The sequence below is a fragment of the Channa argus genome, chromosome 19, assembly GCF_033026475.1.
Source record: "Channa argus isolate prfri chromosome 19, Channa argus male v1.0, whole genome shotgun sequence".
Classification (NCBI taxonomy): Eukaryota; Metazoa; Chordata; class Actinopteri; order Anabantiformes; family Channidae; genus Channa; species Channa argus.
The window spans coordinates 9,214,543-9,231,643 of record NC_090215.1 but is presented as its reverse complement, the minus strand read 5'-3'; the positions used below and the strand labels follow the sequence as shown (position 1 = coordinate 9,231,643).

The window sequence follows — 17,101 nt, the reverse complement described above, 5'->3', positions numbered from 1 at the left end:
TGTACACTCGCCTGGTGTCTCGTTCTTTCAGCGATTCGGACCAAAGAAATTAATCCATTCTCCCTTTATCTCTGCCTCGCTTCTTCTTTCATATCCCCTTTCTCTTTCACTTTTCTTTTTCTGCTTTACATTTCTACATAACACCACTTCTCCCTGCCCTCCTGCCCCCTTCCATCTCCTAGCTCTCCTTCTCTTCTCTCATTTCCTCCCTATCTCCTTTACACCCACTCACTAAGGTCTTGGAGAGGGGAAATGAAAAGTGTATGTATTGTGTAGCGGTGGAGTTTGTTTTATGGTTTTATGGTGGATCTATACATTTGTGCAAAGTCATACACGGGGGCAGAGGAGCTGCCTAATGTGAAGTGCTGTTAGCGCCCCCCTTGGATCTGAAAGCTCTGAAAGAGGCAAAAGAACAGTGTTCACATCCATGCAAACATTCACATATTGTATTGTACTCACATACGCAGTAAACTAATAATAAATTGCTCAAGTATTCTTGAAGGATATTAATTTCCACAAACACATCAACCCCATCGATTCATCTACTCAAACCTTTTATCTTACGAAACACATAAACCGTGACTTTTCCCCACAATCACCCTCTAAAATCAAAATACCAAACTGTACTTTGCTGTCTGTTTGCACTTTTGTCCCTCGACTGACTGATACCACGTTCCCAGCAGAGACACGTTTTCTTATCTGAAGGTCAGCTTAAGTCAGAACAGTGTTTGCCACTTCACGCTCTTAGACAAACCCAGCAGCAGCAACATAATAAACATTTAATGGAGGCAGCTATCATTGCACAGCAGATGGTTCTTACACAGCTAGAGTACGCCTTGACTCATGTCTTAGCCAATAAATAGCCATAAATATAAGAAGAATGACAGGTAGAGAAATTGAAGCACTCCGCTGTTTTGAAATATTATCTACAGTTTATGATTTCTTCAATAGAAAACAGCCTAAATTTTGAAGTATTTCTACATTTATATATCTTTTTTTTTTTGTTTGCTTTTTAATGGAGTGTGATCATTGTTCACACTTCTTCATATTTGAATCAACTGTACAAATAAAGCTGTGTAGTTTGCAGCTAAATGGTTAAACCAATTTTTAAAAAGTCCCAGAAAATATATATATATATTTTTTTTTTACCCAAATCAGGATTTCCTTGTTTTCTGTCAGGTAGATATAACTCGCCAGAGTATTGTAAACTGCATCAACTGAAATCAGGATTTTGTTTGTGTCCAAAGTACAGACAACTGTGAATTTAGAGTACTTTTATCTTTTTTTAAATGAAAACCGTATAGTCACAAGAATGTTTGGATCCAAGGTGAAACAGGCTGTAATCTTAGCCTGAATAAATATCTATGCTATTTGGCTTTACTGTCATTCTGAGCGTGATGAGAGAACTGCATTCATGTGTAAAACACATTCCTCTGATTTTATTAATTTGGACATCTCAGTATTGAACAATTTAATGATTTACAGAAAGTGATTTTCTGTCAAACTGACACGTTATTAAATTTGATAGCACACTGGTTGACGAAGAAATCAGCTTAAAAGGGGACATGTGTTTCTTGCTAAACACATTTGGTCATATTGGGACAAGAAAATGATCTGCATCTGTTTGTGCTGAAGCACTTTGAATCATAGTAACTACCTATTTTTAAGCTGTAGGTGTGACACTGACAATTTAATAAATAATTATAAGTTAGTGAAATTAGCATGATGAACAACCCATGCTGATGAGTAGCGTATTTATAGTTGGGTGCATACGTTTGCATCCCCTTATTTCAAAATGTCCTCAAAAGTAAGACACTGATTTTTTTTATGGTGAATTCAGCTGAAACAAAAGTTGATTAATTTAGCAAAGTGGATACACCAACCATTTCAATGTAGCAGGATGCAAACGTAACCAACATACTAATATACTTTATTCTTGTAAATGGTCTGCTTCTCTACCTATTGGCACTCACAGCGCTTTACACTGCTTCTTATTCACCCATTCGCACACACAATCACACACACTGATGGAGGATGGCCAGCACTCACTGGGAGCAAGTAAGTTGGTGTTCAGTGTCTTGCTCACTGTGGAATGATACTAATGGGACCGGAGGAGCCTGGGATTGACCCAACAACTCTGAGATTGGTGGACGACCGCCCTACCTTCCTCTGCCACAGTTGCCCCAGTTGTGCAAATGTTCTTTTCTCATCAGACATTAAAATAATGGTCATAAAAGGTCAAATAATAAAAATTTATGTCATTGCAGAAATCTTAATAATTTTGATAAATTATTAAAAAATGAACACACATTTTTATTGATGAAAAACATTTGTACTCGCTGATTGTGCATCAAAATATTGTGTTGTTAAAATAAAAACTTAGTTTTACTCTTTTTGCCATTTCACAATAAGGGGATGCAAACTTTTTCACCCAAGTGTAAATGGCTCAGAAAGGTCTTCAGTGTCTTCTTCTGTCACACCAATTTCTCCTGCAGCTCCATCCTCAGCATTCTTTTCCTGATATACCCCACATCCCTCTGCAGATGCCCAAAAAACTTCCTGCCTGCACTATCCCTCTGATATCCTTAATCCTAATCCTGTCCATCTTTGTCAATCCCAATGAAAATCGCAACACCTCTTTTCTTTTTATCAGTGCCATCTCCAGGCCCTACAACATGGCTGGTCTTACCACCATCTTGTTCCCTGTTCTGCCACATTCCCCTTTACTTATCATCATCATTCCACCACTCTCTTTGCCATTTATGCACATGTGCTTCATGTGGCTCCTACTGACTTTCATGCCCTTTCTCTTTAGTGCTTACCTCCAGATGTCATCTGCAAACATCAAGTCCAAGGAGATTCCTGTTTGACCTTGTCAGACAACCTGTCCTACATGTACAGTTAGATGCTGTAGAGCCTGTTTGGGATCTCAGAGTATCACACTTTAACACTGTTTCATTGTTTAAACATGCTTGATACACACCTTTAATGTTTCTTCCAAGAACCTCTTGACAAAAAACCTGTGTGAAGGCAAAAGTAGAGCAGCAACATTCTTCTCTCCCTTTCAAAAATGGCCTGTAACACACATAATTCCCCTCACTACCTGCCCGCTGCACTGTGAGTGTCTGTGAGTCTCTCCTCTCATCGCCCACCCTCACTCCTGGTTAATTTGTTGTGTAAATACTGTCTACTTACAACTGACAGGCCCTTTTGGCTATGGCGCTGGAAATGCAATTACAGGCAGCAAACATCTCCATTGTTATCACTGAAGGGTGCGACACTCATTTTGGTCCCCTCTGCATCGGGGGGCCGTTATTGATCGGTATCAGCTTTGAGGAGGGGACTACTAATGAAGCCATCTGAAAGCCTTTTGTGTGGTAGAGTTTACACACACGTGTGTGTGTGTGTTTGTGGGTGCGTCCATGTGTGGGTGGGTCCATGTTTATAAATGGATGTGTCTATGAGAGACAGACAGAGATAATGTGTGTTAGTAAATGTAGGTGTCACTCTTCCACTTAAGCATGTCTCTTCATGCTTGTATGTTAGTCCTCTGCTGCCTCTGGTGGAAGCCTTGATTACAGATTTCACCCCTTAATATATCTTCCTCTGTGGTTGAAATCTAATCACAGTTTATTGAAGGAAAAATCCGATGATAATTTCATTGCAATTATCTCAACAGCTATAGAAGATTTATGTAGTCTTCTGGGGGACCGTGTGTGTGTGTGTGGCACCCTAGTGATACGGTGTCTTCTCAGATGCCTGTTGTAGCCATATTTTTGCCCTATTATAATTTCTTATTGTAATGTATAAAGTTTAGAAAAACAATGAAGTTAAATACTTCATCCGGACCATGTGGGTGTGATCGTAGCCAGATTGGCCATCTGAGTTTAACCTAATTTTTTCCAGTGAGAAAAGCACAGAGCAAATTAGTTATGTAAAATCACCAGAACTGTTCCATCTCTGCTAGAAAATGACTTATGTTGGATTACGATGCATATAATATTAATCTGGGGGAAAAAACCCTTCAGGGCCAATAAAACTCACATGATACCATATTGACCATAAAATGTTAAAACAAAAGTGTATGTTAGTGTATTTATGTAAAGCTCCTACACCCTCCTCACGGCCTGCTGGTGTGATCATGGTGGAAACACATTATCCTACACAGTTAAAGCTTCAGGCCTGCAGTTAACAGTCATAGCATTATTCTTGTTCAGCCATAGCCTAGTGACGATGACTCCGTATTGATTCAATTAGAAGTACCCCAGGTTCACATACTTTTTTTTTTTTTATTCTGAGTCAAGCTGATCTAGCACCATGCTTGTGCAGATATCTTTGGAGCAGAGTATATATACATTTTTTTGGTCTTGTTTGATGTGCACACAGGCGCCTGTGGACAAAGGCTTAATTTCATTCTTTGTTGTCCCAGTTTCTTTGTGTTCATTTTTACCTTTGTACAAGTGATGGTACCAAACCTATTTTTGCATGTTCATAATATTCTTGTTTTCTAATGCTCTTCATGTTTTGTCTTTTTCTGAGGATGTTGAAACAATGCAATTACCAGGTGCTGGTTTAGCTTAATAGAGTACAATCTATTGTATTATGTTTGAATTGTAGCATTTTTAAAATTAGGATATATGGTTAATTGGTCTCTTTATTCTTCAACAGAATACAATTTGTACTACTTTGAAATTACCTATTTATAAAAAAGCTGAAATATATTGAATTGCAGCTCATCCTCACATTGACACACTGAGAGCTTTCATGAGTGAAGGGAATTACATTTGTATTTTAAATTTATTTAAACTTACGAAACCCAGAAAACTTTGGACTAATGCAGTACATTGTGCACTAATGGTGCAAGAAAATTATCATAGCAACCAGTTTAATTAGGTTGAGGCATAAATATTGCCCAGACTTAATAATCATAATGATTATTTTAGACTTTTGTTAAAGCGATGCTCGTGAGATTCCACTCCCAATAACCCACATGTAAAGCAATTTCAGTGTACCCTATGAAAAATTGAAATATATTTTTTCCCAAATTTTTATTGTATCCATTTATGTGCTACAATGTGGCAGGGAACTAAATGTGATTTATTTATTGTGGCCAGAGGTGCACATTCTGCTACTGATTGTATCTTGATATGGTTTGTAGATTTCCATTTGTCATGTTGGTTGTGCCAGTACAGTCTAACTTTGTCACTTTAGTAAATAATGTTAGCACTAGCATTTCATAGCCAGTCAAAAATGATTTTAACTCTATAGTTAAAGTAATCAGATTAAGCAACTGCACAAATAGAACACTAATTACAGTATATAGTTAAATTATAAATTGGTGCCTTTTAAAGAAAAATGTTCAGTGTTTTCAGCAAACAATTCTCAAGTCACAGTAGAACTTGTGGTTTATCTACTGTATTTCAAACATCATTAACATAATTAAAGCAGAATTAAACAGATTTGCTGAACTCTTGGGTCAGAAATTTGGTATTATTCAGTATTAAGTATTTTGTTGTTTGATTGGTTGTGAATGGTAAGAACAGTGACCCATAATGGAAAATGAATAGAAAGCCCCAGCTGTAAATCCCGGGTTGAGCTTCCCATTTTCAGGTTGTACAAGATCCAACATCTCCACTCTCAGGGCACTTCTTTTGCATGACAGTTCTTTAAAAAAAAATGTTAAAAACTGTTATTCATAACCATATGCTTAAACATAATGTATCTACTGTTTGCTGGTTACTTTTTTGTGCCCTCGTTCCCTTACATACAGCTGATCTTCCTGGTTTGACCACTTGAGGTCAGTGTTGGCCAGTTGCTCTTTCAGGCCTGAATTGTTCAGTTCAACTTTCGTAACATCCACATTGTTCTTTTCCTTCCTATAAAAACTAAATGACATCGAATGTTCTGTATGTGGGTGGTTGTATAGCCACAGATTCCTGTGTTAAAGACATTAGCTGGTAGACAAGGCAGTCTTGTCTACCAGCTTACTTCTGTTATTCGACAACAGCTGTTACAAATGGATAGAAAGAATAGTAAGAACACATTGAAAACACTATTTCTAAGTCAACTATCTACTTCTATTCCCTGAGTAATTTGCCTTGACTAATTAGGTTGGTGTTGATGTGACAGAAGTAGCATTATAACTTAGTGGGACCTCATTACCTATCAATTTAATTGTATTATGTTTCCGTTCAGACAACCAGGTACTGCAGTTTGGGAAGCTGGTGAGCACTTCTAACACCTATGAGCCGGTCGCTCTCGGAAACTCCAGGAAGGAGGTAACTGTGACCACAGACCAGCCACTTATTTGGAGCATGGGCATCCAGAAGAATGGGGTGTGTGCAGAGAGAGGAGATTCTTCTGATTAATCAGAATGTCTAACTTTTTTCTGCGGTTAGCTGTGGCAGTTACTAGTTACAAGGAAAACCTCTCTGAGCCTTTGCTCAGTATTTGCCATGTTAAATTGGTCAGTTCTGGTACACAGAAAAAAACAAAACTGAAAATGTTTTGTTTTTAAGACTGACTTATGCCATGATAGAAATCCTTGTGCTTATTCACTGCACAGGATTAAATTCACAACTACCCTGCAGGTACTTTTGGCTTAGGAAAAGATCCAGACTTATTTTCTGTACTGTGTGGTTTCTCTCATTACAATAGTTTGCTCTCAGGCATTTTTTAATGTAAGGACTAAGATGATGGCATCACCAATGCCTTTCTTTTAATGTGTGCAAAGATCTGTCATTACAGCCTACAACATGTGCCTTTAATATAAATGAGCTTGTTTTGTCTAGTGACCACTGTGCAGATACAGTATTTCACTGTTACAATACAGTAATTGTCTTTTTAATTGTTGTACTTCTAAAATTCTGAAAAAGGAATATATCCATACCATACTGAAAGCTCAGCTATAAACAGAACTGAATAAACAAGACAAATCAGTTGTTTGATCTCACATTGTTTTATTTACACATTGAAATATAAATGTTGAAAAGAACATAAAAATGCCATCCCTCCAGACCCAAGTCAACTCAGCCCAAATAACATTTTGCACCACAGTCTCCAGGTATTTGTTTGTACTTGACCAGGATTCAACCGCCACTAAAAAGGAAAAAGGAAAAAAGCATGAAAGGCATTGAAATGCCAGGGGGGAAAAAAAGATCCATGTTTTTAATCTAAATAAGCTTAAATGGCCATAAATACATAAACACTCTGACTTCTTAACCTAAAAATGTCATGACTCATCATTCTGGACCACTTGCAAAGATTTAAAATCACACCTCAATTTTCATTTGACAGACAATCAAACCTCTGCACTTTGAGATATTAATCCTCTTTCTGTACATGAAAATAAAAATATTAATGTTACTAGTGTGTCAGTTTCCATCCACTTTTTTCAATTGTTCCATTTTGTTTTTTATTTGAGCCCATGTTAATAATATAGCCCTTTGAAGATGAATTTTTAGGAATTCACTAGAATTTCTCAAATAATTAGCTTTTTGGTCATTCCTGCTAGTATTTGGCTTATACACTGATACCATCTGATGATTTGGGTGACTTCACTGTAGAGTACTAGTGTTTAATGATGACAACTAGTGTTTAATGATGTTAACACTTATTTCCCCCAACAGTCACTTGTTAAGAATTTAAAACAACATGCATGGATTTGTATTTTTCTATTTTATAATGTAAATAATACATGTGCTACTTACACAATGATGTTGTTGATAGGGATGTGAATGAGTTTGACGAAGAAACCAATGAAACCCATGATGGCAAACCCAATTGCTGTGGCCATGGCAATCTTCTGGAATTCTAAAAGACAGGAAAAAGGAATAAATGACATTATTTAGCAAAGCTAATAGTCATTGGATCACAACTAGTTCACCTTAAATTATCAAGTAGTCTGAAATGAAGTCGTTTTCACCATAGACTCAAAATATTAATCGTGTGTGTGTCTGATGTGCTAAAGACAAACGTTATGTTACATGATCTATTCTTATCATTATACCATTTTATCATGTTCAAAACAAATGATGGTTACTTGATTTGATAAGATGCAGAATGGATCTTCATATGATGTGAGTGTAACAAAGACTGGACCAAACATATGATCTTACCTTTTCTGTCGGGTTTTGTGCATCTCTTTACGAGTCGTATGGAATCTTTGACGAACTGCCGACTGGGCTCCACAAACTGCATTACCTGATCCATGGTTTTAAGCGCTGGAGGCAGAAACCAATCTAAGTTAGGCTAAAGCTAAAGCTTGGACTGCTTTCAGTGCTGACGTTGACTTTACAGACCCAGCCTTTTCTAGCTCGCTCAACTTTTTAATCATTAACAGATCATATACATCAATAACCCATCACCAATAGTAGCCCCATAATCGAATAAATGTATCGTCATCACTGAAAATCTTGACACCAAGTAAATCAGACCAGCTAACTAACGCTAATAAAACCCTCCTTGCTAACGTTAGCTAAGCCTAACGTCACGTACCAACTCCACCTAACATTTAATTCAATGGAAACTCATTTAAAAGTCAAAGGTTACTTGGAATGATGTTTTGGGGAAAATGTACAATTATTTTCATGTAATAAAAAAACAACCTTTAGTTTACCTGTATGTACAGTGGAGCTTGGTAAGAAGCCAGCGACACGACTGAAGGCCACGTAGAATTCAGGCAGTTTGTTATACAGAGCGTAGCTATGAACGGAGAAAAGCTGACGTAGACTTTAAAGGCGCGTGCGTGTGAGCCTCCTTGAGATTGAATTACTGTACAAACTGCCCCCTACAGGCTGGGAGGTATGTGTGCAATGTATTGTCAAACTGCAGAGCTGCTTTTTATAATAATAGTACATTTCTGAAACAGAGTGGCTGAAAATGGGATATTGTTAATACCGATATTACTTGAACGGGAATTTGTCCTAGCTTCCAATAGGGTTTCCTGTTTTTGCCATGTCTTTCATGTCATATGATTTACATTACAGCTTCTAACTACATTACTTTACATTAATCATTTAGTGAGATAAAAGGCAAGCAAAAATCTAAGTCAAGGAGAAAATATCAAAGCAAAATCCTATTAGAAGAAGTGTTTTGGTTTCATGTTTCATGCTAAAAAGGATGTTTTTTAAGATGTAAGTGCGTAGAAAGATGCGGAATATGGGGAGTGAGTTTGCTGAGCGTGCAAACTTTGGTTGCTCGTTCCAGCATCGTGGGATCACTGAGCTGAAGAGTTTTGCTGAGTGTCTTCAGTGGGGTACTGGGACCACCAGACATCGTTCGTTGGCAGCGGATGGGAGGGGTTGTATACCTGAATGAGGAGGAGCCGTTGGGGTGATCACCCTCTGGGCAAGAGATAGAGCTTTGAACATGATGCAGGCACAGGAAGCCAGTGTAGAAATCTGAAGTCCTAATTACAGTTCTGGCATCAGTCCGATCTTTTTTCTCCATTACACTAATTGTATTGTGCGACTAGAGATATTCTTAAAGTAATAAGCACGTTTTATGTTTAACCACGTTTATTTTTAATTGCTTCTTTATTTAAAAGTGGGATATCAGGGGTCACCACAGGGTCAGTGGTTCGATCCCCGGTTCCGGCTATATGTCAAAGTGTCTCTGGGCAAGACACTGAACCCCTAACAGCCCATTCGCCTCCCCAGCTGTGCAGTGTCAGTCCAAGCCGGGTAGAAATTGGGGAGGGTTGCGTCAGGAAGGGCATCCGGCGTAAAAACTGTGCCAAATCAACATGCGGACAATGATCCGCTGTGGCGACCCTGAACTCAAGGGATAAGGTGAAAGGACAAAAATAAATAAATAAAAAGTTTCAAGGACTATGCATCTTAACAATCTCACACATAAGGAAAAATTTCGTGTCTAGAGGAAATCTATTTTACAATAGTTTAAATAGAACAAAACAATTTTATATAGTGACGTCAGAATCACTCACGCTGAAATTCAAAAATCTGTTTTCATGTTATTGCAAATATATTGTTTCAGACGCAAGGCTGAGGTTATACTGAATGTGTTCTGATAGTATATTGGCAGTTAATTAGGTAGAAGCCTAAACTAATGTAACGTAATACAATAGTCCCTTCAATAATTTTATTATGTTTAGTTTTTGTTCAAACTTTAGGAGGGTAGTTTATGCCATCATTGAACTGTTCTGCGTTGCCCAGAGAGGTGGTTCTACTATTTAATCTAGCCTTATTCATATAAAAGGGGGTGGAAAAAATAGATTCTAGAGGCAGTTTGGGGTCAAATGTAGTTCTCCCAATTGGCGGCAACAATATCACTGAACTGGACGACGTTTTAAAGGGACAAGTAAAATAAACATAAATAAAATGACATTTTCATTAAAAGCATTTATAAGCATCTTTACAAGCAAGAGCAGCACCTGCACTGAAAAAACATACGGATTAAACAAAAAAAATTCCATTAATAAGAGCACAGTAAAAAGACAGTTAAATGTGTTTTCTTTCAAAATCTGCAAAACTAAGAAAACTGTTTCACTATCATTAATTGTTCCCCTTCCAGAAAAAAAAAATTAAAATCTTGTCAAACATAATTTAACTAAAACTTACAATTAATTTGTAATTATTTATATAACAATTTAGCTCTATAGCACGAAGAAGCTCTTGGTAGTGAACCAATGATTTTTGGAATTTGCTGCACATTGAGTCATTAAATACATAAAATATAGTAATAGTAACAATGTTAAGGGCTCTTTGTAGGTACTGTATTTGCTGTTTAAGGGAGATATTTACACAATGCGTGCAATGTCCTTAACGTCTCTTTGTGGCATTCACTGCCAGGTGATGCCAACCATGTTGCAGCTAATCTCCCAAAACGTCTGGGCCAAGTCGTCATCAGAAGCAGTTCTTGAACACCTGGCAGGGGCACAGTCACTGCAGAGACAGGGACAGACAATGCCAATTAACACTGTGTGCTACATTGTGTCAATCCTAAGTGAGGAAAACATTACTACATTCTGTTTACCCTTTAGTTACTCAGCAGCACATAGAAATATGGAGCAGCATGAACTCTCATTTGCTTACTCTAAATGCTCTCTTGTAACAACTGTAGATGGAAATACTGTTGGTGTTTCTCATTAATGTGTAATCCCTCTTTGCTCTTCGGGTGACCAGGAAATCATTCAGTTTGTCACCCTTAAGGAGGTCTCTATTCTGTTATTACTGTTCAGCGGAGCGAGGCTGAGGCTGATTTCACTGGAGTCTTTAATTAAATCAACACAACATTTATTAGCAATCTGAATGGAGGCTGCAGCTGATACACCACATTACATCAACGCAGTGTTGCACTCAAATAATTAATTAAACCCAAGGGTTATATAACATCCACATTTTTTTGATTTACTATTTAAAATGATTGAACATGAGTAAACTGTAGGTTTGATTTCTATAGAAAGCCTAAAATAACTAACATGCATTGTAATTAGGTTTTTAATACCTGTGCATCAGGTAAAAGACAGTGTAGCACCCAGCGTGTACCTGAAGTAACCTCCGCTCTGACTCTCCAGGCCTGGTTCTACAGCACAGTAGATGGTAGTCTGAGCCCCCTCCACTGTTGTTTTGGTGAAAATCCTGAAAATCTTCACTGCCACCTGGATACACTGGTGCTGGTGCCTCCACAGGTCAGACTGCACCACCCCCGGGTGGAGGGAGAACACACTTACCCCTGTACCTGCAACATGAAGGCAACCTTTATAGTGTACTCATGTTAATAATAAAACAGTGACCCTGTTATTCACATGTGCATATTCTGTTATGAGTTTTTCTAAATATGCTTCAGTAGATACAGTAACTGTATCAGCATGCACAATTGAATTTGGAAATTAGAATAAAATAGACATATTAGCCATGGTATTTGCATTTAGTTTCATTTTGTCCTTTCTCATTAATGTCCAATTTTCTGTTTGTATCAGTGTAAAATCCTAATAGACTGACTTTCAATAGTTCCTCTCAATATCTAGGAAATCAACCATTAGAGAGGGTTTTCATAGTAAAGTAATTTATTTCAGTTCCTGGCGATTAACCAAGAGATTGAGTCAACAAAATGCCTCATTTCCAGTGAAAAACTGATTCGTATGTAATTGTCTATTTCCTCAGAAGGAGAAAAGACAATTAAATAAAGATGAATACCCAGGCGAGCTATTCTGTATGCAATAAATAGCATGGACTTGCTTTTTTCAGTCAGTTCTAATGTAAAACTGAATACAACGTTGTGTTCTTTGATTGGCTATTTTCAATAAAAGCTGCACAGGTTCTTCCTCACATGCTCGTGGTAAACATAATTCTTAATTTGCATACAGTCTTGGTTATAATACAGATCTGTGAATGAAATTTATACTAAATCTGTGGTTAGGTTTTACTTTGTGAAATGTGCTTGCTTGTGCATCACTTCCTCCATATCACCTCACCTTGTAACCGTTTGGCTAGTGAGTGTGCAAACAGGACATTAGCCAGCTTGCTCTGTCCATAGGCCTTCATGCTATCATAATTTTGCTCACTGTTGATGTCATCCAGTCGAAGCCCAGTCCAGGTGTGGGCCACTGATGCCACGACAACAATGCGAGCTGGAGCCGAATGCTTAATAAGGTCCAGCAGCAGGTAAGTCAACAGGAAGTGACCTGAGGAAATTCAAAACACCTACAGATTCAGGCTGTGCTGCCAAAATAATGTTACATTACTACAGCACTCTTTAATGCCTAATGGAGGGTTGGAAATCCAACATGCAATGCTTTCAGTGCCAAATGCATACTTTATGAAATCATATTTCAGGGAGCATGCACTATTGTATTGCACACTTGTGCTGTCAGTGGTCGTGTGGGTGCTGGAACTAGTCCTAGCTGTCATTGGGTGGAAAGTATCTAGATAACCACTCCACCACCACGCTGTCTGTATTATACTGCCTGCCAGCATCACTTTTTAGTGTCCACTGGAAACATTGCTATGACAGTTGTCTACAACGACTCCGGGGTACATTTAGATTTGTAAATGTAATTTTAATGTATATTTCGGAGCCATTTCCGTGGTATTGTGGCTTTTTGCAGCACATTTCTAAATGCTGCACCTGTGTTGTCAAATTGGTGAAGTTGTTTTTGTATATGTGCACGTTTTTTCTCAAATTGCACTGCTTTGGGCTCTCAGGGCCACCGTATAAATGAGAGCCTTGTAAATGTTAGTGCTGCTGAAGAGGAACTGTAGCACTAACATAACCACTGACAAACAGGATGTTATGTTATACCATGACTATATTGGTTTCTTGGTTTACGTTGTGGTTTTTCTTGTGCTTAATGGGGAACTCTAGTAAAGTCCACTGTATGTAAATTGTTGGGATATCTTTATAACCAACAAGTGGTTTTTATTAGTCAAATTTCTCTGTCTGCCTGTGATGATGTTTGTCTATATCTGGAAATTCTCTTTCTTCCAATAATTTACTGTGAATCGCCCACTCAGAGGTCAAATGCACATTTAATAGCAAATAATACTTTCTTTACTTTGTAGACTGCTTCTGTTTCCTGGTGCTGGAGTCACAACAGCTTATTTATCATAGTCAACATAGTACATCTGACTGTCCAAACTATCCAAACAAACACAAACACATAGATGGAGTTGACATCCCAGCTAAGTAAAACCCATTTTATAATGATAATTTGCTCACTCTTAGGGTCAAAACTCAACTATGCTGCAATTAACAAGTCAAGTCCAAAAAAAAAACACTCTTTTATTCATTCTGCTAATAGAAATCACAATCAATCGAACCAATCCACTCCATTTAATGACTGCTTGACAGGTTCTTGAAAAATGATGTGTTGATGAAATTTCTGTAACTTCTGTAATGACTTACCCAAATGATTAACTCCTAACTGCATTTCAAACCCATCCGCAGTTTTGGAGTAGGGACACATCATGATGCCTGCATTGTTTATCAGGATATTCACTTGTTTCTCTTCTGAAAACATCATACCACACATATACAACTGGATAAGAAAGTGTTAGTATGCGTTAGTTTCCCCAGACGTTTCATATTTTAAACACATGGGATAAATGCTATTGTAATTCTTTTGATGGACTGCAGTCACATAGTAATTGCTACTGTGCTAATACACACAAAGACGTCAGTAGTAGCCTAATATTCAGAAGAAATCAAACCACCAAATTGCAATTAATGGACAACCCACTCAACCCCCAAAGGCAGCACTTATCTTTTTAAAGAAACATCAATGATCATTCACGGCATACTTTTTTTGGTTGGGGGGACAAAAATTAAAAATATACTTACCTACCTTTGTTGATGAGATCGGCAAATGTTCTGATGGACCTGGTGTCAGACAGATCCAGTTTCCTGATGATCACATTCTCATTTCCTGTATCTTCCAAGATGTCTGCCTGAGCTTCCTCTGCCCTCTCCAGGTCTCTGCATGCCATGATGATGCGTGCACCTGAAAAAGAGCCCAAAATCTGAACACTCAAAACAGCAACATTCTGGGTTTAATCCAAAAAATGTGGACATGTGAACAGGAACCTATACATTTCTTTTAGCTATATCCATAGGCTGGAACTTTTTCCATTTCATTTTCTCTGATGCATGCTGGGTTGATTATACAGTGACTTTGACAATTATATGTTGGGGTACGCATTGTACATGCAGGAGGTGTTTCCCAACTCAAAAGTTCAACAAGTTACAGAAGAACTTTCTAAATATATCACTGATGGTTCTTTAATGTTTTCTTAACTCTGATTCCGCATCTCATTTAGCTCCCTCAGATGAACACAAGACACTCTCAGCTGTGTGCTGCTCTGTCACCTCTAACACAAATTATTCTCCTTAGTAAGTCCAGAAAGGGGCTTTGAGGACACACACTCTCTGTCAACCTCCTTCAAACGCACTCACACATTCACACACAAATAAGCTGCAATTACGAAAGAGGAGAGCCATTAATCAGTCTGAGCTTATGTGACTGTCTCCCATCACAGTGGCTTTGTTTCTCCCGTGTTGTTACCATGTGTGAGAAAACCCGACTGTTCCCACATTTCTTAGGGAGCTCAGTTGACTCGATTAAATAAAATGGAAAAAAAAAAAACAGGCAACAATGGAAGGTTAAAGTCAAAAAGCTCATCAAGCAGATCATAACACATGTCTGATCCTTTCCTGTATATTCAAATGCAATAACATGTCATTCTAAAAGCTCTCCCTTATTGCACTGTTTTGTTTTTAGAATGTTTGCAAAGCTAATATGTTGTCATCATATTACTGAAAGGTGATACTGTAATATAATTTGACAGAGCAGCCCCCTATAACATGGAGTACTGTGTTATTCTCCGACAGGATTACTACACACAACTACACGCCACTTCCTGTGTTCTTTCACTTCTAACTTCATTTTCTGTTTCCCAAAAGAGGAGAAAGACGAAGCCACGCTGAGACTTTCAAGTGCACACGATATGCTGAATTAGTTTTCATATTATTCTGTGTGTTTGTGTGTGTGTGTGTGTGTGTGTGTGTGTGTGTGTGTGTGTGTGCACTCTCCCATCTCTTTTTGTTGCTGTCTGGAGAGTAGCAGACCCTTACAATACTCCCTCTGTCTCCTCTGTGCATTGCCTGTCTTCTATTACTGCCATTTGTCTTGCACATGGATGAGTGAAGAAATGAACAAGATGTTCTTCTAGTTAAGCGTCAAACACAGCCTCAACTCTCTTTCCTGTTTCCTTTGGTCTTGACATATAATATCTACTTTAGTAAAATCACTTGACACAGCCAAAAACTTCTGATATAAAACTGTAAAACCACACCGAATAATCATACAAGTACGTAGGATTAAAGCTGAGACTGGTGGAGGCCCGGGTGCAGCCGGCACTGTTAAAGTTTAGAGCTTTAATCTGGCCGAGCATTTGGAACTCTTAATTCCACTGAAAGGAGAGTGGAATGTGTAAGTCACTGTTTAAAATTTTTTTAAGAAGTAAAAAATTCAGAAACACACAGACAGATGGAGACAGACAACTAGTTGGACCGACAAGCCAGTCCAGTACCTCTTCTTGCCAAGTCTCTGGCTGTTTCTTTGCCAATACCAGTGTTGGCTCCGGTGATGATGACTGTTTTTCCATCTAGCCTCTCCTCAGATGACCAGTGGTTAAAGCACATGCTCCTGAACAACAAGCATCAATACATGAGTAACCAACGAAGGACAGAAAACATATATGGATAAAAAATGAGTGTGTGTGTGTGTGTGTGTGTATGTGTGTGTGTATTACTTTCCAACCCCCACTGACACTTATGTCATTAATCTATCTGTTTACACACATTTGTTCCATTTTGCGCAATTTTCCACAAAAGTGAGGAAATTTAGAAATAATCAAACATGCTAAACACAATCCACAACTTGATGTTAATATAGACAAAAAAATCATTGTATTTATACTCCCTGATTATTAATATTTTTCTGCATGAGGCAAAGAAAACAAACTGAGTTTAGCTTTTCACAGGCAAACCACAAACTACTGTTTAGTAATCTCCTTTGAATATCTCACATTCCTGTGTTTCATAGAATCAGCCACATAACACGTGTAGTTTTCCTACCTGCAGTACATTCTTCCCCAAAAGCAACAAATCTCCACGTCAGGACCAGAGACCCACTTCAGGAAGAAATGAATATGCCTTCTTGAGTTTTCACCCAAGTTCATCACTGGATCATGGTGTTTGTCATCTGTCCCCGACTCACAGTGTTTGTCCTCGCAGTGGTACGGCTGGACCAATCAGCAGCGAGCTAGTGCATAATTGATTCACTGATACACAAGTTACAGCAGGCCGGGGAGCTGTGACTCGCCTGCTGCTGGGGAGACTGAAGTTAAAGAGACTGAGCTGACCCAAGAGAATGGTGTGAACACCTAAAGCATTTGAATTCAGTCAAAATAACTGAGGCTTTTTTCAACATGGCTGCAGCCTATGTTATGATACAGTGCATCAAAGTGCAAATACAAAACTTTTCCCATAAGTTAATGCTTATTGGATTAGCTCTAATTACCTTTTGAATGAAGAGGTCTATTATTCCTGGCCACTGGAGGTCTTCTCAAGTCACAATGAA

The 17,101-nt window shown here is 38.2% G+C and overlaps 3 protein-coding genes across 5 annotated transcripts in view; 1 reads left to right on the top strand and 2 right to left on the bottom strand.

Moving 5' to 3' along the window:
* Nucleotides 1-6,940, top strand: part of tpk1 (thiamin pyrophosphokinase 1) — a 56,776-nt gene extending 49,836 nt beyond the window's left edge. For both annotated transcript variants that reach the window (XM_067486405.1, XM_067486406.1), the window contains exon 9: nt 6,196-6,940. In XM_067486405.1, the coding sequence (XP_067342506.1) occupies nt 6,196-6,368 (173 nt within the window). In that variant the 3' untranslated portion in view covers nt 6,369-6,940. The remainder of the gene's footprint in view (nt 1-6,195) is intronic.
* Nucleotides 6,940-8,765, bottom strand: sec61g (SEC61 translocon subunit gamma). Its single transcript, XM_067486407.1, has 4 exons — nt 8,618-8,765; nt 8,118-8,222; nt 7,710-7,812; nt 6,940-7,098 (listed from the first exon to the last, which is right to left on the bottom strand). The coding sequence occupies exons 2-4, from the start codon at nt 8,209-8,211 to the stop codon at nt 7,089-7,091; spliced, it is 207 nt and encodes a 68-aa protein (XP_067342508.1). The 5' UTR covers nt 8,212-8,222; nt 8,618-8,765; the 3' UTR covers nt 6,940-7,088.
* Nucleotides 8,766-8,916: 151 nt separating this feature from the next.
* On the bottom strand, nt 8,917-16,858 carry zgc:112332 (uncharacterized protein LOC553712 homolog). Of its 2 annotated transcripts, none has more exons than XM_067486402.1 (7): nt 16,597-16,858; nt 16,050-16,165; nt 14,306-14,461; nt 13,867-13,971; nt 12,437-12,646; nt 11,467-11,700; nt 8,917-10,904 (listed from the first exon to the last, which is right to left on the bottom strand). In XM_067486402.1, the coding sequence occupies exons 1-6, from the start codon at nt 16,698-16,700 to the stop codon at nt 11,474-11,476; spliced, it is 918 nt and encodes a 305-aa protein (XP_067342503.1). In that variant the 5' UTR covers nt 16,701-16,858; the 3' UTR covers nt 8,917-10,904; nt 11,467-11,473. The 2 variants fall into 2 exon arrangements, with proteins under 2 accessions (XP_067342503.1, XP_067342502.1); XM_067486401.1 differs by having other exon boundaries at nt 11,508-11,700; nt 16,597-16,831.
* Nucleotides 16,859-17,101: the final 243 nt, after the last annotated feature.

Excerpts from the sequence above, each read along its gene's own strand:
- zgc:112332 (XM_067486401.1), bottom strand. The coding sequence starts at position 16,700 with ATGAACTTGGGTGAAAACTCAAGAAGGCATATTCATTTCTTCCTGAAG. Across the intron at positions 14,462-16,049 it reads CAGAGACTTGGCAAGAAGAG|GTGCACGCATCATCATGGCA; the intron begins GTACTGGACTGG and ends GCTCTTTTTCAG. Across the intron at positions 12,647-13,866 it reads GTTAGGAGTTAATCATTTGG|GTCACTTCCTGTTGACTTAC; the intron begins GTAAGTCATTAC and ends GAATTTCCTCAG.
- sec61g (XM_067486407.1), bottom strand. The coding sequence starts at position 8,211 with ATGGATCAGGTAATGCAGTTTGTGGAGCCCAGTCGGCAGTTCGTCAAA. Across the intron at positions 7,813-8,117 it reads CACAAAACCCGACAGAAAAG|AATTCCAGAAGATTGCCATG; the intron begins GTAAGATCATAT and ends CCTGTCTTTTAG.